This window comes from Leuciscus leuciscus (genome assembly GCF_965113295.1).
Source record: "Leuciscus leuciscus genome assembly, chromosome: 22".
NCBI lineage: Eukaryota > Metazoa > Chordata > Actinopteri > Cypriniformes > Leuciscidae > Leuciscus > Leuciscus leuciscus.
This window is the reverse complement of record NC_138746.1, coordinates 4,057,074-4,083,063: the sequence shown is the minus strand read 5'-3', so window position 1 is coordinate 4,083,063 and position 25,990 is coordinate 4,057,074. Positions and strand designations below refer to the sequence as shown.

The 25,990-nt window shown below is 38.1% G+C and overlaps 1 protein-coding gene across 3 annotated transcripts in view; it reads right to left on the bottom strand.

The window, feature by feature from the left end:
• Positions 1-25,990, bottom strand: part of ate1 (arginyltransferase 1) — a 79,397-nt gene that overhangs the window by 11,404 nt on the left and 42,003 nt on the right. For all 3 annotated transcript variants that reach the window (XM_082153407.1, XM_082153406.1, XM_082153405.1), the window contains exons 9-11: positions 23,627-23,808; positions 20,332-20,431; positions 1,301-1,421 (exon numbers count right to left, since the gene is read on the bottom strand). In XM_082153407.1, coding sequence (XP_082009533.1) covers positions 1,301-1,421; positions 20,332-20,431; positions 23,627-23,808 — 403 coding nt within the window. The remainder of the gene's footprint in view (positions 1-1,300; positions 1,422-20,331; positions 20,432-23,626; positions 23,809-25,990) is intronic.

Sequence of the window (25,990 nt, the reverse complement as noted above, 5' to 3'; positions counted from 1 at the left end):
GGTTTACAAATTGAGCTCCAAAGCAATGGCATCCAAGGAGCGAATGGCTACCGTAGTTAAGCTGACACAAATGACGTTTATTGTGCAATTACAGACATGGGAACTGCTGTTACATATTGATTTTACAGTTGGCCCCTACAGACTCCACCAATCTGTCAAACTGATTAGCAAGTCTGATAGTAAAGTGTCATGACGTGGTCAAGTGGACTGGTTCCCGAACCCACTTGTGGTGATGGATCTCCATCAGAGCTCGCTCGATCTGACCCAGAGTCCAATAACCTGATGCAATTTTGACACTAAACAGACAGCATTTGATAAGCGCAGTCAGCTGTGTTAGGGAAAGGTTGGCTGGACCTAAAACTTTGTCAGGTCTTGTCAGATTGGCTCTGGAAAAGGGAAGAACAGCCAATGTGTTTTGAGAGTTTAGAGGTTCAACTACAGGATCTTTTTTAACTTGAGCAACAGAACAGGTGACAGTGGGGGAACCTCACAATATGAAAAAAACCTGACAGGGTGAACAAATTTGGAATTGTATTTTGCTTACAGAAATAAGCCTATTTTAGACTTAAAATAGGATATAAATATCATTAAAATTATATATAAATTAATGATATATTACTAAAATAAATAAATAAATGTTATATATATATATATATATACGTATAAATATATATACATTTATATTAAAATTACATAGCAAAAACATAATAAAAAATTATATAATATATATTAAATTAACATTTTACTATATTATAATATATAATTTTTATTGTTTTATTGTTTTTTTTTTACTATATCATTTTTTTTTACACTATATATGATTTTAATGTATTGTTATTTATATATAAAATGTAAAACTTAGGGTGAAATTTCATTCCAAAATCAAAAGAAAATATGAAATTATATTTTGCTTATTTTAGTCTTAAAACAGGGCATAATAATAATAATAATAATTTTGTTAAACAAATTTTTTTAAATTAAGGACAGTTCTTATTATTGTAATTAAAACATAAATATATAAAAATATGTAAATAAATATAAATAAACCATATATTTTGGTATTTGCTGAATTTCCTGTATGCTGTATTTAATAAAAAATAATATAATAAAAAATTATATAATAATTCAATGATGTTAAAACAAATGAGTTAAAAGTCAAAAGTAAAGTGTCCAGATGCAGTAATGACAATTAGGTGAGAAAACGTGCCATTAAAACACCAAAACTTTAAAAACATCCTGACATTTTCTTGTGAGATGGATTTGATGTGTTAAGTGTTTTATAATCCCACTGAAGGCTAACCTGCTTGAGCGTTCTCGTTGAGACGAGAGTAGGCGGAGATCTCGAGGCGGGAAATGCATCTCTCGATGGACACCCAAGCGTAGGTTTCAGGGCACAGGAGGTCTGAAGGCCGGTACTGACCCTATGAATGCAAAAACAAGAAGAAGAAGAGCTCGGTCAGTGCATCGGTATGTCGAATGCTGTAGATTAGAGGGAAACCAGGAGAGAAAAAGAGGGGGAAAGCAGATGGCCTTCTCAGGCCTTGAGTTGCGTGTCTATTAGGGGACTACGCATAGTCACACAGAGCCAAACAAATATACACACACCATTGTGACCGCAGTGTAAACAAGCAAACGCCTCAGTGCAGATCTCTGCATTTCTTCAAACACAATTAAGCTATTTCTGGCGAAGGCAAAAGTGCACTGACACGAACTTACGGACACGCACTCACACACTAAAGCCCGCGCAGATTATGTGGGTTTAGTTCAGTATTTGGTCAAACTAGAAGCAGCCTTGTGAAAGTCCCACCATTACCGACAGGATTCGTCTTTCATTAACCCGCGGTGGAAACTATGTGTCCTGTTTTCACAAGACGGACAGCATGGGAACGAGGGACCCTGTGGAACGTGAAAATAAAAGGCATTTTGTTGGGCAAGGCAAGGAGGGGTGGCGATATGCTCGATGGGTAGTGAGGGAAAGGTTTTCACACTCGTGTTCATCACTCTGTCATCAGCAGACTATACGGAGAGCCCTAAAGAGTGAGGTGACTTATTCAGAGCAGTCCGATGACAAGCAAGCAAGGGTCACTGAGCATTGAAAGAGTATTTGTTTGCTTTCGAGCCTGCAGACAGACGTGTGCACGTGTACAATACTGCATTATAGGAACATAATATGTAAAACACCACGGAATTGTAAAAAAAAATACAGTATAGTAGTAATTATAGATGGATACATAATGAAAAACAGGATTTTTCTTAAATTTTTGAAATAAATGGAAAAACTGAAAGGGCTGTGCAGGTATGCAGGGGTTAGTCAATCACAAAGGTCTTATGCATAGAAAATTCTTAAAGGTATAGTAGCAAAAATGGTCAAAGAGCAGGTGGATAATGGTCATGCAAAGCTAAAGCACAACTGTTCTGGTGCAAGAAACCTTGAATAACATTACAATAGACTTCAGGGGGAAAGGTATAAAATGCAACAAAAGCGTAGAATATGATGACCCCTTTAATGTGAAAGATGTGCTACAGATGTTTGGATGAGTGGAATGTCAAATCCACGGCCATTAAATGTGCAGCTTGTGATCGTGCTCTGAAAGGGAATCTCGGCTGCTGGTACATGCAAGAGCCTGTAAAGAGATTTTGAAAAGATGCAACGTCCATTTTTAGGGGAAACCAGGAAGACCAGAACAAACAGATGATACATTTAACAAGTCAAGCTAAAAATCAAGAAAAACAGTCCAAAAAGTGTCTTTTTTATTACATGTGTCTGTGGAATACTTGATTCTGATTGGTCAATCTCGTCATCCATTGGTATGTTATTCTGGTTTATTCTGCGATAACCAGCTGGATGTACATTATTCCTTACATGATCAGTTAAATAAATGCAACAAAAAAATTATAATAATGAATAATTTAATTAATTAATTGCAAGAGACACTGATCACACACCAGAAACTCATCTGTGCAGCAGACTTAACTGCAGATATCATTAATGATAAATTAAGTAAATATTAAAATTGTAAGCAAATTTGGTGCACTCTATGTCAGAGTATATTTAAGGCTATTCGTCTTCCCTGGTGAATTGTTCCAAGATCTAAAATATAATGAATTCAGATCTAGGAATTATTAATCTACTTTACCTGTAATAAAATCTGCAAAATGGAAACTGTATATGGACTACGAATACAACCATGTCCAACTGCATGTACTGTAAACAGAGAGATGCACGGGGTGGGATGAAGAAGTGTGCAATAAGGGGCTGATGTCAGTAACTGCCCTCTGGACATGCTTTCTGCCATCAATGAGGGACTTTCTGCCTGTTCCAACAGGTCTGGAGCCATTGAGAAACAAACCTTTTCCCGGAATACGATGGGGGAAATCATTCTCAGACACTTTTGACGACCATAGAAACAGAATAGTAGGAGCAAGTTCACAGTAGCAGTTCAGGAAAAATGGCACTGCATGCTTATTTTCTGCTAGATGGCTAAAGTTGACGTGTGTTTTTAATGCATCCTGTACACATTTACAGTATATTAAAAATTCATTAAACGAATCATGTTGTTTGAGTGCAGCCAGTGAAGACAATGGAGATACGTAACGATACATGTGATACCTCATCATAATTCAGACTGCAAGCTTACATCTCTGGAAAAAATTTTATTTTACCATGGCGCTGTAGAAACGCGGTACGGAAACACTGTAGTTAGCACATACTTACAGAAGCCTGCGATCTCGGGGGAGTCAGAACGGTTCATGCAGAAGACACTTGGATAAAGGTTGTCATAGAGTTAAGACGAGACTGTTAAGAGACTGAGAGATGGAGTCTGGCTGGTCATTATCTCGGAGTCTGTTCCACTTCCCTGACGGCTCTGTTGGCCACGAGTCTCGAGGCTGAGCTCACCGCCGCACCAAAGGCCTTCTCTCCTCATAGCCTGTCCCCAAATCACTCTCAAAGATTCAGTGTTTGCACGCAAGTGCTTGCTCCAAAGATGGCCAGTTTAAAAGACACACCAAAATGTAACCATCAATTTGCTTTTCAAATCAAGGAAGGGATATTTCAAACATTAAATGATTACATGTCCGAAGTTCCAGTTCCTTAATGGTAATTCCTTAACAAGTAATTTTGGGGAAGAATAAATGGACAATGTTTGTAAAATTCTTTATGCACTGCAAGTTTGCATTTAATGTATCTAGTTTGATATATCTCTTAAAGGAATAGTTCACAAAGGCAAGCAATTTTGTCACGAGATTCTGCCACTTTTTTCCATGCAATTACAATGAATGAGAACTGGAGCATTCAAACTTCAAAAAGGACATAAAAAAAGTAATGCACAAATAGTTCAAATGACTCACTGAGAACTAGGGCGGATGTAGTCATACGGACTACTTTTATGATGTTTTTGCATTCTGTTTGAGGCTTGTAAACTACAGTCCCCATTAATTCTACAGAATATAATCTAAAGTTCAAAAGTTTGGGGTTGGTCTCTTTTTTTAGTCTCTTATTGCTCACCAAGGTTGCATTTATTGGAGCAAAAATAAAGCAGAAACAGCTAAATTGTGAAATATTATTATTCAAAATAATTTGTAGATATTTATGTAAAAAGTTATTATGTAAAAGTGCATTTACTGTACATAGCTGACTGAAAATAAAGCTGCTTTAATTGCATTTTTTAAAAGTTATTATTAAGATATTCTGTCCACATCTGCAGAACAATACAGATGTTCCATAAACCACTAAAAGAACTGAACGTCTAGAAAAATCAAGATTTGGTTTCCAAATTTATTGTAAATCAATTCTTGTTATCTCCTGGTAAACTGATCTAGCTGACGCCTGTATCTAAAATGATAGCAGAGGGTATCATGGGATGCTGAAGACTAAAAAACAACTAAAAAAGCCAAACGAGCAAAAAATAACCACGTGGAACATATTTTTTTACCTTTGCATCCATAAATCTGTCAGTTCCGCTAGCTCAGCAAAGTGCTATCAGAGGAGGATGTGATAGCACAGGCTGAAGGCCAGGTAAGAAAAAAAAATGGCAAGAAACGACATGCTCTCTGTCCCGCTCTTTCCAGCTGATCCAAAGCCACTTTTGTCTTCTGCTGAGACAGGATGTGGTTAAGAGTCTGAGGGTACGAGCTCTGATCCAACATCAGTTCATAAGCACAGTGAAGTGAACTGTGACTGCTAAAAGGACAAATTGAAACCAATTTAATCCGTGTGTTTCTGTCTGCATTTCTCACTCCCGTGTTTGTTTAAAAGAATGGCACGATGAACACACTGCCATCCGTCTTCAAGTCCTCCTGCCAACCTGCTTTCACACGACAATGAAGGTAATGTTGACAGACGGCCCACACTCGCTAAGGCTCATTGACATCACCATAGTGAGGAATACAGAGGATAAAGAAAAGAAAACAAGAACTGTGTTTGAGAAGCACCTTTCGTCATGTTGCATGAATAGCCGTTTAAAACAAATACACAATAATAAATCAGAGATGAAATCAGAAAGTTCCAAAAACATGTGGCAATGACAGATGCAACGTCATGGAGGACTGGATAAGAACAAAACCATCCAAGATGGAGAAGAAACATGGACATGCAGGTATGTTTTGCTTTAATTTAAGGATGCACAATGTATATTTGTGAATGGAGCTTCACAATATCCATTTTTTAATTGTAAATAATAATGTTTTGATCATGATTGTATAGTATTTCTCTAATCGATCATATATAATTATTACTGTATTGCATTTTACTGTGAAGTTCTAGTTACTCAAGAGATACTACTTATAAATTCAAATTTAATTCCTGAATTGAATATGAATTGAGAAAGCAAACCGGATGCAGAATTGCAATTTGAATTCAAGTAGAATTAAAATAACATGAAATTAATTTAATTATACTGCAATAAAGTGTTTAACTGGTAAAGGAACATCTGTCAAGACACATTTTGAATGCTGGCTTGATAGAGCATAGTTTGAAAGTATTGAAAACGGGGGAAAAACGGGGAAAAAACCCCTCAAACGAACCCAAAAGTAAAAAGTATGGATTTAAAATATGGCTACCAAACATTATAATAGTTAGTCGACTACTGGTGTAGTCCATATGTTTTTATATCTGTGCATTCTAAGGTAAATCTACCATAAAATGATGAATGCTCAAAAGATGTGAAAGTGAAAACACTGACTGTAATATAATGTCAGTTTTGCGTCTTCTATGAGAGGGTCTCGACTCTCGAGGGGAAAAAAACTAATTTCCACGTACTCTAAAAAAACTCCACCCCACCGGCTGGGGCGCGCCGCAGGGTCCATACCTGAGATTTATTAGAAAAGCAATTAATCAGAGGCATAAATCCTCAACTTCACTGCTGGCTAGGAATCTCTGTGAAAGACAACACCTCAACTCTCGCTGTGGGGAGTGAAGACGTCTACACAAGCTGATCTGGGGAGAGCACTCTGTGCCTTACAGTCAGCCATGACCTACAGAAAACAAACAGCACTTTTTTTTTTTTACAGATCTTAAAAGTCATTACAAATACTTTAATGTAATCCACTTTTACTGCTTTTTTTTTTAATTAATCTAGATACTAAGAACTTCTTGTACCAAGATAAATGTTATGCTCTCAAAGTTTAAATTGAAGAACAGACAAAGCAGTCCTGCCAAGTAGCCGTACTTCTGTACACTACCGCTCAAAAGTTTGGAATGTTTTCCTTGTGCTCACTAAGGCTGTGTTCACTCTATAAAAAGTACATGTGAAACAGTAATATATTTTAAAATCTAATTTATTCCTGTGAATTTTCTGCATCATTACTCCAGTCTTCAGTGTCACATGATCCTTCTGAAATCTGTTGCTGCTGCTCTTTATATAAATTGGGCTTTGCTATCACAGGAATAAATTGCATTTTAAAATGTATTCAAAAAAGACATTTAGATTAATTATCCAAAACTTTTGTCCAGTAGTGTAAATCTGTCACAAGACGTAGTTAAACCCACAAGTCAAATCCAGATCGAACCACAAACTGGGTCCTAAAGGCCATTGTGGGCCACGGAGGGAACCAAACCCTCCCACTGCGAACCGAGGGGGTCTAAATAGAGGCGGGATGTCGGCTTTTCGCCATTCACTAGGATTTCATGCACATCTGGGGTCTATTTCCTCTGTAGAGGTCCATTTCAGGTTTTTTTTAGAAGTATTCATAGGCACCTACAGGCTGAAAAGACACAATGAGAGAAACTAGATACAGTATTTTTCTGAAGAAAATCTGAGTGGCGTTAGACCATGCAAAAGACACAGACACAATGTTAGGGTGTCTGAACAAACCCCTAACCAAGAGAATGAGCAATAGTAACAGTAGTACACACAGTAAAAATAATAAAAAAAATAATAAAAAAAGTGTATGCGCTGCAGTCATGAATTCCAACTGCAACCTGTCTAAACATTTACCATGCTGTTCACAGTCCCTCCTGCTCTATAGTCCCGAACAATGCCTGGCCTATCCCTTCTTACATAATGGCAAACATACACAGGAACAAGGACAGGTCTGTGCATTGACAGACACAAGTGCACACTTGCTTTCACCCACTGGTGTCTTATCTTGGCTTTTTAGATACACACAAAGAGCAAACACAGTTGCCATGTTGTGCCTACTGTTTAAATTGCAGGTTACACACAGTTGATAAGTAGATCTGAAATAGAGTCAGAAAGTGCTAAGGAGGCGGAATTGAAATCAGGTGTCAATCCCTACGAGAAAGCAAGCTTGTTGTTTTGCATTACTGCCAAAGGGGTCGATAGAGTACCTTTCCAATGACTGCATATAACCCATATCTTACTATTCAGGCAGCTTCCATAAACATGTCAAAGGTTTGTGCTAATGCCCATTACAGTGCCTCTTGCAGTAACAGTTAGAAAGCAATGCACACTTGCATGTTTCAGACATTTTGGAACTGCATGCATGAAATTTAGCTAGCTAGACGTGTTTGCGTAGGGAATAGACCTTGGTCAGGCTAGCGGCATATTACATTTTTTGACAGGAATGAAAACGAGGCTGTGCGTTCAGTGGATTGTTTAGAAACATACAGATTGTTCAGCTGACGAAACATCTTTCCAAAAAAACTTTCAATAGACAAAAATTCCATTAAACAGATTTAAAAGTTCACCCCCAGAGAACACATTTAAGCTTAAGAAATGATAAAAGTTGTTCATTCAAAAAAAGAAAAAAGAAGAAGAAAAAAAATCGATAAAAAATTGTAGAATTCATACAACTTTGTAGGTCACATCTTATTTGGGAAAGTAGAAAAACATTTTTTTTTTTGTCGAGGGAACCAGGGTGATGCTACAGTAACTTCTGGGTTGGCCTACAAAAATAAGTCATCAATGCAAAAGCACATCTAGCTAGTACTAAAAAAGGGGCTGTCCTGGATAGGGATGGGTACCGACTGGTTTAACATCTCTTTTTTGTGAGCGTGCTTTGGATGTGTGTGCAGTTGTCTCGCGCTTGAATGGATCCGTGCAGCTCTTAAAGTGACAGCAGCCTAATATTCCTGGACTAAGATGAAGGTCAGTTAGTCAGCTAGTGCATTTACTATATATATATATATATATATATATATATATATATATATATATATATATATATATATATAGAAAGAAAACCCTGTTATTTTTCCTCAAACTGACCCTCTATTAACTCTCTATTAATCTCTGCCTCATCTCAACTTTCTCTGGCATTCACTAACGCTGCACAGATGGCAAGACCGCCCTGTAAGAGCTGACATCAGGGCAGACGCCGCTGAATGACACGTGTAAACATGCACTCGCACAAACAGCGGTCGACAAGGCTTTTGTAAATGGGCAGAGGAGAGGTGCTCTCTGACAGACATGTGTAAATAAAGAATCCCTCCTCTCTTTGCATACTAAACTATTGCATGCATACATAGTACCATACACACTAGCCGACAGTCCTCAGGAGAGCATCGGACCACATTCAAAATTCAGATATTTACACAAACCTGCAGTTTAAACACACAAAGTTGGGCGAGTCGTTTCGCCTCACTCGACACATTACCAAGGGACAGAATTCAAATAAATACATCGTCCCGACTGCTAACTAATGCCTCCACAGACACACACACACACGCTCACTCGTAGTGCCTGGCCAAGCTGTGTATCAGGGGTTCGTGGATGACAGCTTAATGATGGGAAAATATTTTTACAGGATCACGTTTCGGAGGGCAGTGTTTTACAGGCACAGCCTCCCGGGCCTCATTTTATCTCTCTATCTCTCCTGGCGTTTATTGGCGGGGTTGGCTTAAGCGCTGCGGTCTTACAGCCTTAACACTCACCTTCCTTAAGTGCTTTTCACTCCAGACATCTTTGATCCGGCTTACTAGACGCACGCCCAAATATAAAGCTGGTATGGAAATTAGCCCTACGTTTGAGCCACGTTTTTTCCTACAACAACTGCAGTACAGTTTACGATCTGACAGGAATTTGATAGTAAAAACATAGCAAATGTTGCATATTGTTTAAACAAGCTATTATAATACAAAAATTATCCAACAGAATAAATAACAGATTTTTCAGTGTTTGTGCAAAACTCGAAAGGTTTGGGGCTGGTAAGATTTTTGAAATAAGTTTCTGTAACACTTTAGTTTATGGTCCAAATCTCACTCTTAACTAGTTGCTTATTAGCATGATATTACTATGATATTGGCTGTTTATTAGTACATATTAATGCCTTATTCTGCATGATCATATTCTACATCTCTTAATCCTATCCAATACCTAAACTTAACAACTACCTTACAAACTATTAATAAGCAGTAATTATGGGTTTATAGAGGCAAAATTTTATTTGATCAAAAATAAGTTAGAGTTATAAGTTACACTACGGTCTTCATTGTCACTATTGTAACACTTCATTTTTTCAGGATTCTTTGATGATTAGAAAGTTTGAAATTTGAAATACAAATATTTAGCAATTTTATAAATGTCTTTACTGTCACTTTCGGTCCATTTAATGCATCCTTGCTGAATAACAGTAGTAATTTCTTAAAAATCTTACTGAAACCAAACTTTTAAACGGCAATGTATACAAAAAAACACATTTAGAAGGTGATGATAACAGTAATATGATTTATAAAAAACACGTCATGTGCAAAACACAAGAATCCCATGTTTCATTTCAATACTCCTACAGGAAAAAACAGCCCATTCGTTTTGTTTGCTCTTTGTTCCACGCTCTATATATCAAAGTGTGCTATATGTTATAAGGACTGGAGGCCCTGTCACCTCAGACAAAGTGGCTGAATCCAAGGCTCTGAAAATAAACCAAGGGCGAGTTAATGGCAAGGCAAACACAGTGCGCTGGCAGCTGGGCCACTCTGGCTATTTTCACCCTGACATCAGATCTAAACTCTCATTTTCCAGCCCTGTGACCTTCACACCTCCCTCACCGAACCCCCTTCCCCCGCCATCTATCGTTTCTCTCTTTCACTGCCGAGACTAAATCGTCTGACCCGACCTCTCAACTCTGACCCCGGAGGTCTGTCGTCATGTCAACGCTCCTGATGGGGGGGGGAGCAGGGGTAAGTGCGCTGAATCAGGGCCTCAATGTAAACACATAAAACACGTCGCCTCTATTACCACACTGTGTCAACGTGCTAAACGAATGGACATCCTGAACGTGGGTTATTTATTATTTAGGGATGCACAATATGCATGCGATTAAGCTTGTCGCAGATATCTGAGAAAACACAATCATTGTGCACTTTAAATTTCATATTGCCATTCAAATAAGTTCATTTAAGCAAATGCAATGTGCATTTTAATGCGTTTTCCGGTGCAGAAGCGCATTATGTGAACTCTCATGTGTCTCATCGACCCACATCACAGACCCACAAACCACACAAAGAGCAGCTACTGCTGAATGTATGCCACACTCCAGCCAAAGCATAAACACGGCGTATTGTGCGCTAAAAAAGCAAAGCACCCTTGTTTTATATTATTATAAAATAATATTCAGGTTGCCTGGGGTCTTAAAAAAAACAGTCAAAGAGGACTAAGACCAAAAAGAGGAATATATTAAGCACTTGTAAATATTTTAGTAACTAAAATAACATTAATCATGTCATTCTACCCTTGTGCAATATTTGCTTACAAAAGCTTAATATCCATTCGATATGAACTTCTTAAGAGTTATTAAGGTCTTTTTACACTGTAATGGACATGAACAAAAAAAATTTACTCATTAAATCACAAGTTATTGCATGGCAATGAATCATCAAAACTTTTACAAGACTAAAAAAAAACAAAAAAAAACTCTAAAGACTAGACTAGTTGACCTTCAAGACTCATACGCAGTCTGATAAGGCCAATCTTGGCAGTGAAAAGTTTTTAAAAAGTGCTATACACTACCATTGAGGTCGGAATGATCTTTAAATGTTTTTTTGGTCACCAAAGCTGCATTTATCTGATCAAAAATACAGAAAAAAAACAGTAATTTGTTAAATATTATTCAAATTTAAAATAACTTTTTTCTATTTTAACATTTTAAAATGTAATTTATTCCTGTGATCAAAGCTGAATTTTCAGCATCATTACTCCAGTCTTCAGTGTCACATGATCCTTCAGAAATCATTCTAATATGCTGATTTGCTGCGCAAGAAACTATTATCAATGTTGAAAAAAACAGTTGTGCTGCTTCATATTTTTGTGGAAACCGTGATATTTTTTATTTTTTATTTGATGAATAGAAAGTTCAAAAGAACAGCATTTATAGCGAATACAGTAGTGCACGCCACAAAGACCAACACAGACAGAAAGAGTTTGCTAGATGAGTGAGAAGTTTTGTACTAATTGGAACAAGACCCTCGTGCTGGCTTCAACTGATGTCAAAACTTACACCGTACAGAAGGGAGAGAGAAAAGAGAAGAAACAAACCCCAATTCAAACAAACTTTTCCCCTCATACGCCTCACTGTTGGTGGTCTCAGTTGAACCAAATCAAAAAGCAACTTCTGTCAGGTTGGCAGCCAACAGTGGACTTGGAGAAGGCTGAAAATCAGGCGAAGAGGGAGGGCGCTGGACTCATAAGCATTACTGAAGAAGTGAGAGGTTAAAAAAAAAAAGGCACTTGAGGTGGTTTAGTGCTTCAGGGGTGCACGACTTTGCCTTTTAAACGGTGAAGAGGGGAATAGAGTTCATGAACAGCCATTTTAAATTGCCAAATTAGTGCAGTATCACCCAAAAATGAAAAATGTGTGCTGCTTCTGATCTGTTTAATAATCTCCATGGGTTTTGGGGTGAACTGTCCAAGCTAAATGTACAAAAAAAAAAGGAGCTAGTACATTGGCGGTTTACGATAGATCATGTATTTTGACATTTCAGCCCTACGCTAACAAGATCACACTTGCAGAAGCCTGAAGAAATGATTTCGGACGGGCAGTGAGACCCTGACGCTGGAATCTGTGTGTCTTTTCCCTGTCCTGACATGCACCACAATCACAAATCCAATCTCAACAGCACGTAACGAAAGTGTGGACCACATTTAAACGGCTAACTGACAGTTCCACAGCGCCGTGGCTTATTAATGAAAGAAAAACAAGTGAAAGAGATTACGCTGCAGAGCAGAGCACGCTTCAAAGGCGCTTTGAAGAGGAGAAAAAAGGAGAAAGGACAGAACAAGCCAAACTAAATGTGTGGTAATTGTTTATTTTTCTCTCAGACCACTTTCTTTCATTTCAAGCCCTCATTTCCTATCGTTTCATTTAGCGCTTCATGATGGCGTGATGGTGCGGTTTATGGGACGGGCACAGAGACGGTAAAGAAAGGAGTTTGGAGAGAGTTTACATGCATGATGAAAGTTTAAATGGGTTGGGTTCTGCAAGCATACAGAAAAAAGGCTTCAGCTGAAGATAAAGTGGATCATACTAGGACTGTCTCTCGAAATCTAGGCCGCGTTTTTCCTAGAGCATTCAAACCAAGGGTACGTTTTTTGTTTCTTTTGAGATATTTCTGTCAACATGAACTGAACTGTAGTTTGGTTTTGAGTTTATTTAATTCAATGGCTTGACAAAAATACACACAAACATGTGTGACCATGTGTGTACAAGCAAAGCAAACACGTACAACACACTCCACTAGAGGTGACGAGAGCGAGAGAGCAAGAAACAGAGCACTTGTTCCCACTTGCCTCGGCATTCCTGAGGATTTATACAAGAGCAGAGAGAGCGAGACACAGAAACACGTACAGCAAACAGGATGAGGACTCTAAATTAGAGATGTAGTGATTAGATGAGAAGGGTCTTTTGTGCTGCGATGCAACGACTCAAACACCACGTGCACAATCTCCTGGGTTCCCACTGCTTTCGATCACTCAATTTCCATGACTTCTAGATAGACTAACATAAAGATGGGCAGAACAATGGTTGTATTCACTAGACTGTTCTAGCCAAATCAATATTTTAGCGCTGAGAATAACTAGAAAATCTGTGCCAAAATGTTCATAACTTCAGATGAGAATTTTCAAGAATTTTCAAGACCTGGAGATCCCAACATTATCATGACGGTGGGAACCCTGATTCTCAAAAGTAATGCTTCTCTTTTCAATGGAAAAGAGTTGTAAAAGTCTGTCATGTGGTTTAGCACGCTGAAAACACTAGACTTTACATAAGGAGGTACAAAACTGTTCTTAAGACCTGACACCACCTACAACTACACTATCCTGTATAACTATACAATATCCTAAGAATTCTCGTATGCTCACCTGCTGCATTTATTGGATCAAAATGACAGGAAAAACAGTAATATTGTGAAATAATATTACATTTTAAAATAACTCTTTTCTATCTGAATGTATCTTAAATATCTGATCAAAGTTACATTTTCAGCATCATTACTCGTCTTCATACTCCTTCAGAAATAATTCTAATTTGCTTATTTGATGCTTAAGAAACATTTCTGATTATTATCAATAGCTGTGGTGCATAATATTTTTGCGTAAACCGTGATGCGTTGACCATGACCATGATAGATCAAAATAGATTCTTTTATTGTCTCTGGTCCAAAACATCAATGCCTCTTTTCAGCTCTAAGACTCTGTCCTGCACCATTTCTGCTTGTTATTTAATGGAAACTAAATGACTAAACTTTATTTTAGGTAAAGGAATTAACCTTAAAATAAACAATAACCACACAGTTAACCTAAATGACATAGCTTTACCATCATTCTACAGATAACACACATCTTTAATGCCACTGAAACTCACTTCAACTCAAAGGAAAACTAGAACAGACACTTGGGAACATTCTTGGTCCTAAAATACAAAGAAAACAACATTAAATAAAATGTTGTGCAACATCACAAACATCACCCCACGCAAAGCAGGGGAACGGGGAAAAGGGAGGCACCGACTAAAGTCAATCAATTAAAAAAAACTAAATGTTTCTAAGAATCAAAGCTAAATATAACACTGGAAAACATGAACAGATGTTGACTTCTCTGGTTTAGCATGCTACAAATAATGCTCTGTAGCTGTATTTGTAGCATGCTAAACCAGAAAATACAACATCTGTTCATGTTTTCCAGTGTTATATTTAGCTTTGATTCTTAGGAACATTTTGTTTTATAAATTGATTGACTTTTGTAATAAACTTTTGTTGCTTTATAATGCATTCATCAGGCTAATGCATGATCATTTACTCATTAAATGTTCTGTCAGCTCTTGGCCCGGTCATTTATCCCAGATGAAAGGTTACAGTCATCCAAAGAAGTGTAGGAGAGCGCAATAAATGCAATCCCTCTTGACTACACTAGAGGGACTTTTACTGAAGTCCATACATAGCTGTAAGAAACATACCTGCCAAACATGGGTCCTTTCATAGGGTGTGGGGTCTTCCAATCATGCAAAATCTAATTAAATGAAACATTTATGTTTTAAGTCACATTAAAATCACTGTGTATATCAGAAATTCGTATGCATGCTTAATGGTGCCACATTTGGTTCAAGGTTGGCCTGAGCACAGTGCAAGCATTATCCATTTCACCCACTGACAAATCCTCAGGTTTCCTACATTGACTTTGCGGCAAGGGGCTCTTAAGACGAATGAAAAGCCTCTCCAGATGACCGGCAGCCCGCACACAAACATACAAAGACGACCCCAATACAAAGTTCTCAGATGCTTGTTTCCTTTGGCCTGGATGTGGAATTCACAGGAAGCTTTGAGAAACACCTGGTGGATGGAGAGGGAGGCAGGTGAAGGGAGGGTGGAGAGGGGAAGCATCTCTCGCCAGAACCCCACAGACCTGCTCATTCCACCCCATTAGACACATTCAGAAGCCTGAAAGCTCGGGCACAGTCGAGGGCCAAACAGCCATCAGAGGATCAGACACAGAATGGACACGGCAGGGCCAGGAAGTCACGTCTCGAACTGGACGGCGGTCTGGCTTGACTGCAGAAGAGAAATGGAGCTGGCAATGGGTACCGCCTCCCGAAAGGACCCCGACCACTGCCTTTGTGGCCAGTGAAGTTTAAACGGAGGCCAGTTAAAGTTCTTGGCATCGTGTCTGGTTGTTTTTGTTTACAGTCTGCTCCTTTCCTTCTTTCGAAACAACTAAATAATATATACTGTATGATAAAAGTGCTCTTACCATAACCTAACATGAAAAGAACATTCCTGTTCAAAAGTCTGAGGTCAGTAAGATGTTTTTAAATAAATGAATAACAAGGATGCTTTAAATCAAAAGTGACAGCAAAGACATCTTTTCACCAAATAATTCTGGAAAAAAAATCTTTCAAAAAAACATGTAATCTTTTTCAAATTGTAAATGCTGACAATGTAGAAATACGTACGTGCTTAAAGTATGTTTCATGCCTAATGCACTTTTAACAATTATACACATCAGCGTTCAAAACACAAGCATCGACTCCAGCACATACTGTATGTGAACGCTGCATTGAGAGATCTGCATCAGCACACAGTCGGTGTGCTTTCCCGGTAGACACAGCGAGGGGTACACAGTGTTCCCCGCCTGAAAAGAAGGAAGCTGTTCTAATGGGATGGATTTGAGCTCTAGGCAGGGCAAAGCATGAGAGAGCTCAGAAGCTTTGACGAAACGCAGCGGGTGCTGTGCTCTTAGCAGAGGTGCAGGGGGTCGTTCTGAAACAACACACCGAGATGAATTTCAAGAAGACACTCCAGGACGGCCACAATAATACCATATGCCTTTGTGTTAAAGGAATACGGAACATTCTAGCATCTTTTACTCACCCTCATGTCTTTCCAAATCTTTCCGCAGAACACAAAAAAAGAGAACATTTTACCATGCTCTTTTGCAACAATGGTGGCTGGGGCTTTTAAGCTTCAAAAAGAATGCAAAAACATCATAAAAGCATCTTGAAAGCAGTTTATACAACTCTTCTGAAGTCATACAATCACTCTATGATTGAGAAATAGACCAAACATTTAAGACGTTGAAAACACATTCATAGGAGTTTATGAGAGAAGATTCATGAACAAATCACTCTTTTGAATCGTATAAATTAATCGGTTCGTTGTTTATTCAATGATTCATTTACGAATCGGATTGATTTGTTAGTCAAGTTTAACTCAATGATTCGGTGACAACTCATTAGCTACGTTTACATGCACCCAAATAATCTGTTTATAATCGGATTCATGGCTCAATAAGACTGAAAAGCCTTCATGTAAACACCTCAATGGATTTGAATGAAGTTTTGATCAGATTAAAAGGGTGTAGACCTGAATAATTTGATCAACAGGAAAAAAACAAGCATGTAAATGACTTGAATCAGACTATTTTCTCGTTCAGATTAAAACATACCTGAAGTTTTGTTAAGAATACATGTAATGCACACGTAAACGAATATGTGAATTGGATTGCAACGTTTAGAGTTCATTTAAACAGATTGGATTCATTCTTATTGACAAAAATTATATACATATATACACACACACACACACCCATGCACACACATATATATCTATAAATAAAATAATATATAAACACACATTATGTTAACCTGTGTTATGTTAATCATGATTAATCGATTTGACAGCACTAATTTGAACTTTTGAGGATGATTATCTGTGTATTTTTGGTCGTCACCTTTGTTTTACACAAAGCTATCGTACGAGTTCAGACGATACTTTTATGATGCTTTTGTGTCCTTTTTTTGAACCTTGAAAGCTTCAGTCCTCTATTGTAAATTGCATGGAAAAGTCCAATAAGCTCCGCCTTCAGAAAGAAAGAAAGCCATTTGGATTTGGAACGACATGAGTTTTCATTTTTATGTGAACTATTCCTTTATTAAGCGATTTGAAAAGTGGGTTCTGGATGTAGGTGAGAAACAGACAACCTTCTAACCCCAGACTAATCTCTCAGCGCACAATGGCAGGAGGTGAATGAGAGGGGTGAGTGGCACTCATCCTCTGATGTGAGAGTTATGCTGGGAGAGAGCGAGAGCTGGGCTCCAACCGAGATCTATTCACTATTCCACACGCACAGCGCTGCAGAAACCGACTCCACTGAGAGAGTCCAACAAAGACAGAAACAGAGAGAAAGACAAGACGCACAAACAACTTCCAGGACTACAGATCCAGCCTGAGGTTGAACGTTTCAGTAGACTAATACTGCAGTGCAGAGAAACACAGTGAATTAAGACACCCAGAGGCTTTACACTCACTGCCGCATTGCAGAGATGCTCACAGGTTTGAGATGTGGAAATCATGTCCTGGTTTCTAATAGAACAGAGTGCTTATAGATATGTTTAAAGATACGTTTTGTAGCTATGAAAACAAAAAATCTCAAATAATGAGTGATGAGCTGTGATAAATAATAATGGCTCATCTACAAAATAGGTGCCATTTATAAATAAATATTTGATAAATTCAATATTTTGATTTTAAATTAAAAAGGTCATAATGAAATGATCAGCCTTTCTAAAAGTGAACTCTTCATGGACAAGTTTAACACTTTTTCCTCCATGTTATGCATTTTGTTTTTCATAATGGGGATTGAGGCTGTGAATCTCCAAAAAAAAGGACTATAAAAGTGATCCATATGACTATATTCTGAACACATAGAATTTAAATATGCTGCAATGGGTGAGTAAATGATGATAGAATTATAATTTTTCCAAATCCTTTAAAGGGAGGAATGTTTAAATAAAGATGAGCGCTGTGTCTGCCTCTCCGATAACACTATCAGGTGACACTGTGAACTACAGTAGCTCTGACCTCTTCCTCAACTGCTAATAGCTTCTACAGCTGCACACTGTATGTTCCCTCTTCCTCGCCTTCAGCTCTGGGCCAGTCCGTCACTTTTATTTACATTCTTTTCCTCTCTCACAATCTCCGCCTATCGTATAAGAATCAGCTGTTCGGTTGCCCAACATCTCCCTCGTCTCAGTCGAACGACGGCCAACACGCTTTACGTTCAGCCACACCTGTGCAAGCACTTACACAGAGTTCCCGCTGGACCGCTTTACCGTCATCCTCCACAGTCCTGTGGCCGAGCTCGAACACAGCTCCAAGTCCCTTGTTCGCAAAAGATGCTGAAAACTCACTACGAGCCAAGTGCGAGGCTGTGGAACACGTCGCAGGAACAGCTAATGGTGTCAGAAACTCAATAAGCTACACAACAGAGCCAAACCTGAAGCATACCTCAACATTTTCCATGGCCTGTCCGCACCGAGGGGCTTAAGGGCTGAAAAGCAGGCATGCGATTGTGATATTGAGATAGCGCTGATGAATTCTGCAGTTCAGCCTGTCGCTGGGTTCACTGCATGTCAAATATATTAGCTTTCCAAAATTCAGAGTAGTTTTAAAATAGTTGGCAATGTTAAAATTATGTAATAAAAAGCCAAATAAAATAATAAAATCCCATAGTGAGAGAACGTAAAAGTCAGCATGGAACGGAAGTCGCAAAGGCTGTTCTTCCCTATTGTGACATATATCCAAGTGAAACGGCTTCTGGAATGAGAAAAATGTAATTTCGTTGATTCTTCATTTCGTCCTTTGCGGAATTAATTAGATCGTAGGGAGTTTGGCGTTGCTAACTGAATGGAGGCAGATCTGAATGCTAGTTTGCAGTCAGTAGTGGAGGATATTTAGACTTATGCCAAGACATATGTCATGAAGAGATGTTGTTTCGAGGGGGAGGGGACGTTAACATTTTTGATTAGAGATTACAAGTGCACATGAATTTAAAAATAAAATAATGATGTACAGGGATAAATCATTTATAATAAACACTGCAAAATTCTGTAAAAATAAGATTTGTGAATTTTGATTTCATGGTGACTTTAAGAAATGTATGTGGCTATATATAACAAAATAATTTGTTATGTAATAAAACAAACGATGATGGATGGATGTGAACAAACCTAAGTGAACAAGATAAACTGATGAGTAACACCTCTTGAATGGCATTCTAAGACATTCATGGCTATTTAAGTACTGAGAGGCTTCAAATACACACCAAATGAGAAAAAAGAGGAGAAAGAAAGAGGAGAAAGAAAGAGGTAAGGCGTTTCATGGCATTTCCTCACTCCTCCCCATTGTTGTTATTGTTAACTAAAATGGAAACCAAAAAAAGTATTAATATTAGATGAAAAACTGAAAATACAAAAATAAAAGCTCAGTCAAAATATATAAAAAAGTCTATAATAGTATATACATCAAACTAAAATCTTCCTATATCTACTGTACCATCTGACAGGAAGCGGGGAAGAGATATTTCCTGTGGCGGAGGCATTGCGATCGCTCAAGGACGAGTCTTTGGGGAGCAGTAATGAGAGAAACAGACCGAGCGGAGAGGTGTGATGCTGGCGGACGATAGAGGATTAACACCTTTAACAGGTGTCTACTTCAGCTCCACCCTGCCGATTATACAACCACTGTGGCCTGCCTCGTCTTAAAAGTGTGATGGAGGACTATACACGCATATCAAATATTTAAGAAAGTGTACGGTTACACCTGCTAGAATGACTTGTTTTTGATGCATCTTGTTTTAAGATTCAGAAAAGTGCAATCAAGGGAAAAAGTTTCTGAAAGTTATAAACAAAGTAGAAAAACGTATCTAAATCTGATCCTTCATTAGCATTGTGCCAGAGGATTTATGCAACCAATTTAGGTATATGCACATGTTAGAGGTGCATTATGCTCTATACTGCCACCTGTCTATGTGGTGTCTTCTTTCATTGCAAAAATGTATGACATCTCAGTACATATTCCAGCAAGGTTAGATGATACTAACCAGGGCAAACAGAAGATGAAGAGAAATGAAGGTTGATGCCGTTGATGAGGTTGAGACGTACCTTATAGCGCATCTTGGGACACGAGTGTACGTAGAAACCCAGATAGTAGTAGGCGAGTTTGGGCGACTGCTTCTGCAACTGCCTGGTGAAAGCGATCTCCCTGCAGAGAGAACGAGAGCAGAAATCATATTTTACAGGCGTATGGTTTATGCTACGAAACAGGCACATGTTTTCCGGTTAGTTTGATATAAGGAACATTGTGGTCCAAGTCGTGAAACAACATGGTGCTCATTAGAAAGAGAATGTAATGCTGTTTTAATGCTACAATTACTGTTCAATTATCAATTGTTTACTTGATAAAAATCTTTTTTAGACTGGCCGGTAAACAAGAGTCTATGTAGTTTGGCAGATTGCTTTCCATTTATGTAACAATATGTAATTTTAGGAATTTTAGAGATATTAAGAGATATGACACTTCAAATTTAAATCTTTTTAACAAATCAACTGACAATAAAATTGTATTCATGATTTTTAAACAAGATTAATAACTTAAAAGTCCTTAATTATACTATACAATGTGTAGCATTAGGATATGATGCTTAAAGGGATAGTTCACCCAAAAATTAAAATTTTGTCAGTAATTACTCACCCTCATCTCGTTACAAACCCGTAAGACCTTCGTTCATCTTCGGAAGACAAATTAAGATATTTTTGATGAAAGCCGAGAGCTTTCTGACCCTCCAAAGACTGCGACGTTATTACCACTTTCAAGGCACAGAAAGGTAGTAAAGACATCGTTAAAATAGTCCATGTACTTTTTGTGGCAAAAAACAAACAAAAATAACAACTTTATTCAACAGTTTCTTCTCTTCCGTGTCAGTCTGTGTTCCGAAGATGAACGAAGGTCTTACGGGTTTGGAACGACATGAGGGCGAGTAATTAATGACAGAATTTTCATTTTCTGGGTGAACTGTCCCTTTAAAGTAGATAAAACATCAACTGCTTTGCTGCATACGGACCAGATCAACTGTTTCCCTCATAAACAACCATTTGAATGTGTATCTGGAAGTGCTGAAAAAGAGGAAGCGGAGGAGAAAAACAAAAGGGAGCTGAGAAAATAAAAACAGGAGGAAAAATAGAGGAGATTTATACTTCCTCTCGCTCGCTCTCTCTCTCTCTCTTCAGTTCTCTCTTTATTCCCTGCACAAACATGTTTCTCTTTTCCATAAATAAATCCTGCTCTTTCTTCTCTCTTCTTCTGCAATTTTGTACACCTCATACTCTCTGTCTTTTCAAAAATTAGGGGGAGAAATCTTTTCTTTTCTTTTTTTTTTGCAGGAAAAAGAGAGGAAGAGTGAGAAGCCAAAGCAAAATAAAAGTGGTGGAAAATGAAAGAGGAAAACAGAGAAGGGAGAAGGAGCGACGACAAACAGCGAGGTGCTGGAAGGTCATGCGGTCGCTGCCAGGTTCCCGGGTTCCCATCCCCTGGTGACAAAGCCTGGCTCTCCATGAATGAGAGACGGATAAGAAGAGGCTGTGGAACCCATTCACAAAAAAGATGGAGAAAGAAAGAGGGACAGAAGAAAGAGGGACATAAAGAAAGGGCAGTCCCCCCCCCCCTCGATTTGAACCCCAGTCCCCACCCGCTCGCGCTGGCAGCAGTTTGAAGCCTCCATTATCTCCTCTTCAGCGGACTGACACCCCCACACAAGCCAATTATGCAGAAGCGCTCACCACGGACAAGACGTCTGCTTAATATTAATGTCACACACACACACGCACGCACACACACACGCACACACGCACACGCACACACACACAGAGCAGAAGATGCGTGGAACATATTTCCTGAATCTGAACAATGTCTGACGATTATTGAAGATGTAAACAAAATAGCAGTTATTGAAACAATACAACATATAAAAGTTTCTTATATTTTTTTACTGTAATGTATTCATGCAAATTTATCTTCTTTAAAGGATGTTTTAATGATATTTTGTACTAAAAAGCAAGAAATATATACTGATTAGAAGGGTGAATTTAAATCTGTCAAGGTGTCTGGGACATATTTCAGCCCAGAAAAAAAAAAAGAAGAAAATTATACATATTGATACATATATGATACATTACTATATATTTATATATATATTGCTTAAAATGAAAGGGCTACTTTTAGGGCCATTAAGTGTTTGCATATTTTCACCATAAATTCTGTATTTTGTATTTTTTCCCCCCATTGATATATTAATGTTAATTACAAATAAACCATGATAAAATGTCCAGACTAATAACCGTAATAAGATACGGTTTATCATTATTTATGATTCATATTAAACATAATAATAATTTGGGGGAAATAAAAATAAAATAAAAAATCGAATTGATTCCTTAAAAAAATCTAATTATTTTTGTAAAATATTACTTCTTATTTATACATATTCTGAGTTGAATGATATAGGGGTTAAAATATGCCAAGGACAAATTTTCTTAAGATTCACATAAAAAAATTCGACAAAATTAACAGTGCAAATGAATTTTCAGCACGTTTCAACTCAGAGGAAACACATTTTTGTTTATCTTTGCTGGCCATTCATCATTATTTATAGTGTCCAGAGCAGCATGGAGACACATTACTGAACAGTGTCACATCCTGCGCTCAGACAGTCTCACTCAATCACACTGACACACAACAGCACAAAGACACTGACCCCGCGGTTGACACCAGCTGCTCTCGGCACAATCTCCACTTCTCCCTCACGCTTTCTCTCCCTTAGCCTTCTTTTTATTATTCTCTCGGTGACAAATGAGGCTCCCGAAGCCTCCAAACACCCAAAACTCAGAACACACACACACATCTGGCATCTCCTGTTAAGTGTAACCTAATCAGGTGAGCCTCCCGTGTGAAATATTTAAACACATGTGTGTGACAAAGAAATATAGACCTGTAACCGTGGGTGTGTCTGGTTGTTTTGAACATAAGATGTATTTAAAACTCTACCAGCAAAACCATCAGAAACACATTCTAGAGACAAGATTCTACACTAAAAGACAGCCAGATCAGGATGCATTAATGTGCTTTTCGTCTTCAAGGATAAAATAATTCTATGAAAAAATCTGCAACATTAATGCTGTTAAATTTTTGTAGGGAGGTAGTGTAGCCTAGTGGTTAAAGGTTTAAGCTAGCAACTAAAAGGATGTTTTCTCAAACTAGATGTCCGAGCAGATTCACACTTCAACTCAAGTCAGATAAATGACCAATTATTAATTAGTAAATGTTTACACCTGCTTGAACATAATCGGCCTAAAACGCTCAAAGATTAGAGAGAATTTATGAGCGGCAGACAGACAGACAAACCTGAGAGCAGAGTATGTGCCCAATGAGAGCGAGGAGAAGTCGGGGTGGTAGTAGAGGTACACAGACGACACACAGGAGGGAAGGATGTCCAGAACGCCCACTGCTACTATTCTGCCATCTAACCAGTACTGCTGATGGAACGAGCCGTAGCCCACATCAGGACCATCAGGAGCGGTCTCAGCCTGGGAGAAAGACACGGAATATCATTATTATAAAGATTTCAATATTATACAATGAAATTTATTCTTTTTTAGGCTTTTTAGGCTCTTTTCATTGGACAAGAGTAACAGGTAATTACTGGGGATTTAGAGTGAGGAACAAGAAATTCTGTGACAAATTGAGAGACAATATTGGTCTGACTTGGCCATAATAAAATAAAATATAATAAAGGGCACATTAAAAAGGGAGGCCTACCAAAGGAGCTTTTTAGTCAGCATGAAACATTACGATTTTATCCATGTGGCATACTTTAGAGTGAAGCAGAATAATTCATTAGAAAACAAACAGACATGGGACTTGATTTTATGCATCAGGATTTGTTTAGATGGTGAAAATGGTTGCAGGGGAGGGGCTGAAAAAAAAAAAGACTGGTGGTTAACAGCAAGTTTGCATTTTAATGACAAACTTTTTTGTGTGCGTACTGATGAATTGCGCAGAATAAGACCAGGAAAATGCATTTAAAAAAAAAAGTAAATTTTCATCTAATTTAACAAAGTCGAATCTTCAAGCTAGTATTATCATGCAAATCATTTCAAATTGTTGAAAACATTTGAAATATGTTCCTGTGTGAGATCCTGTGTAAAAACGAGTCAATCAATGCTCAAACAATTTGAAAGTCTGTGCTTGCAAAGGAACACAGGGTGTACAGTAGCTCACTAATAGATCCCACATGTGGGCTGAGAGTGGAGGTGTGTGTGTGTGTGTGTGTGTGTGTGTGTGTGTGTGTGTGTGTGTGTGTGTGTGTGTGTGTGTGTGTGTGTGTGTGTGTGTGTGTGTGTGTGTGTGTGTGTGTGTGTGTTTGTGGAGTAGAAGTCAACGCCAGGCACACACGAACTACGAGAAACTACAAGACGCGATTTAATAAAAATCCTTGCATGAACAAAAATCAATCTCCACACTGAAAGCCTGTGCAGGAGGGAATAGGGGAGCCGTTTTTACCCTGTGTGTAAATCAGGGGTGGCAGTGATTGGAACCATACACACACACACACACACACAAAAAAGCTTCTGTTGTGTCTGAAGATAAAAGCCCACATTCCTTCATGTGACATATATGCACTTGTGTCTCTGAATATTCGTCTGCTGTTTTGGACGGCTGTAAAACCCCGAACCGTTACCTGCCCGAGATCGTATTTCCCACTCAAACCTTCATGCTGGCTTTTTTCAATCAAAGTGGCTTATCGAGAAGGGCGCTTTATTCACCCTAGTCCACCAATGAGACTTGAAACGGCTCAGCGGGAGGGGGTAACGGGATCTCTCCGCGGCCCATCTGGGTCCAGTTAGCCCTGCAGGAAGGCGGCTCGTTATCACAACACCAGGGGAGCGGCTCGGACAATCTGTTCAGTACGAGAGGCTTTAGACGCTGCTGCGCCACGGTCACTCACCTCCAAATTAAAACCAACACAGAAACATCACATATGCTACTCACAATGTGCAAACCTACACTTGTAAAAAATATTTGTAATGTTTAACAGTAGAAGACTGTAAAAATGCTACAGTAAAAACCTTTTAATTGGTTAATGGCAAGGTCCCTTACTATATACTGCGGAAAAACATCCTCTAACGGGACATTTTATCCACTTTATGTTTAATGTGAGAGCGGGTGAGGCTATTTGTAACTTTCCTGTGTCATTTGTTTCCAATTATTTTACCTGTACAAAAACAGTCCATTATACTACTTAATACAGCAAACTGGTATTTGTTTTCATATTATTTTAATGGGTTGTCATAATTTTAAACACACTGGTTTGCAGCTCAAATAGTTTTACCATTTACTGCATTTTGTTATTTTTCTGTTACTTACATAATGAATCGGAAGTCTTGCATATTCACAGACATTTTTTTCATTCTGCGTTGCATTTGGTGGATATAATTATACAGTAAAATACTGTTAAATGTCCAGATTTTGGAAGTACAATATATAATTATAGTCATATTATAAATTATAGTGTAAAAAAAAAAAAAATTAAACTGACATGCTTGACATTACATTTGATATTTCATTTAAGTAATTATATTTCTTGGTTTCTAGGTAAAGGTTTTGTTATCAGTTATGTAAATTTAGGTTTTATGTTACATCTTATATTGTTAATTAAGGTTTATTGCATTAAGTATCAAGTGTGTTTCCATGATGGTGTTCTGTATT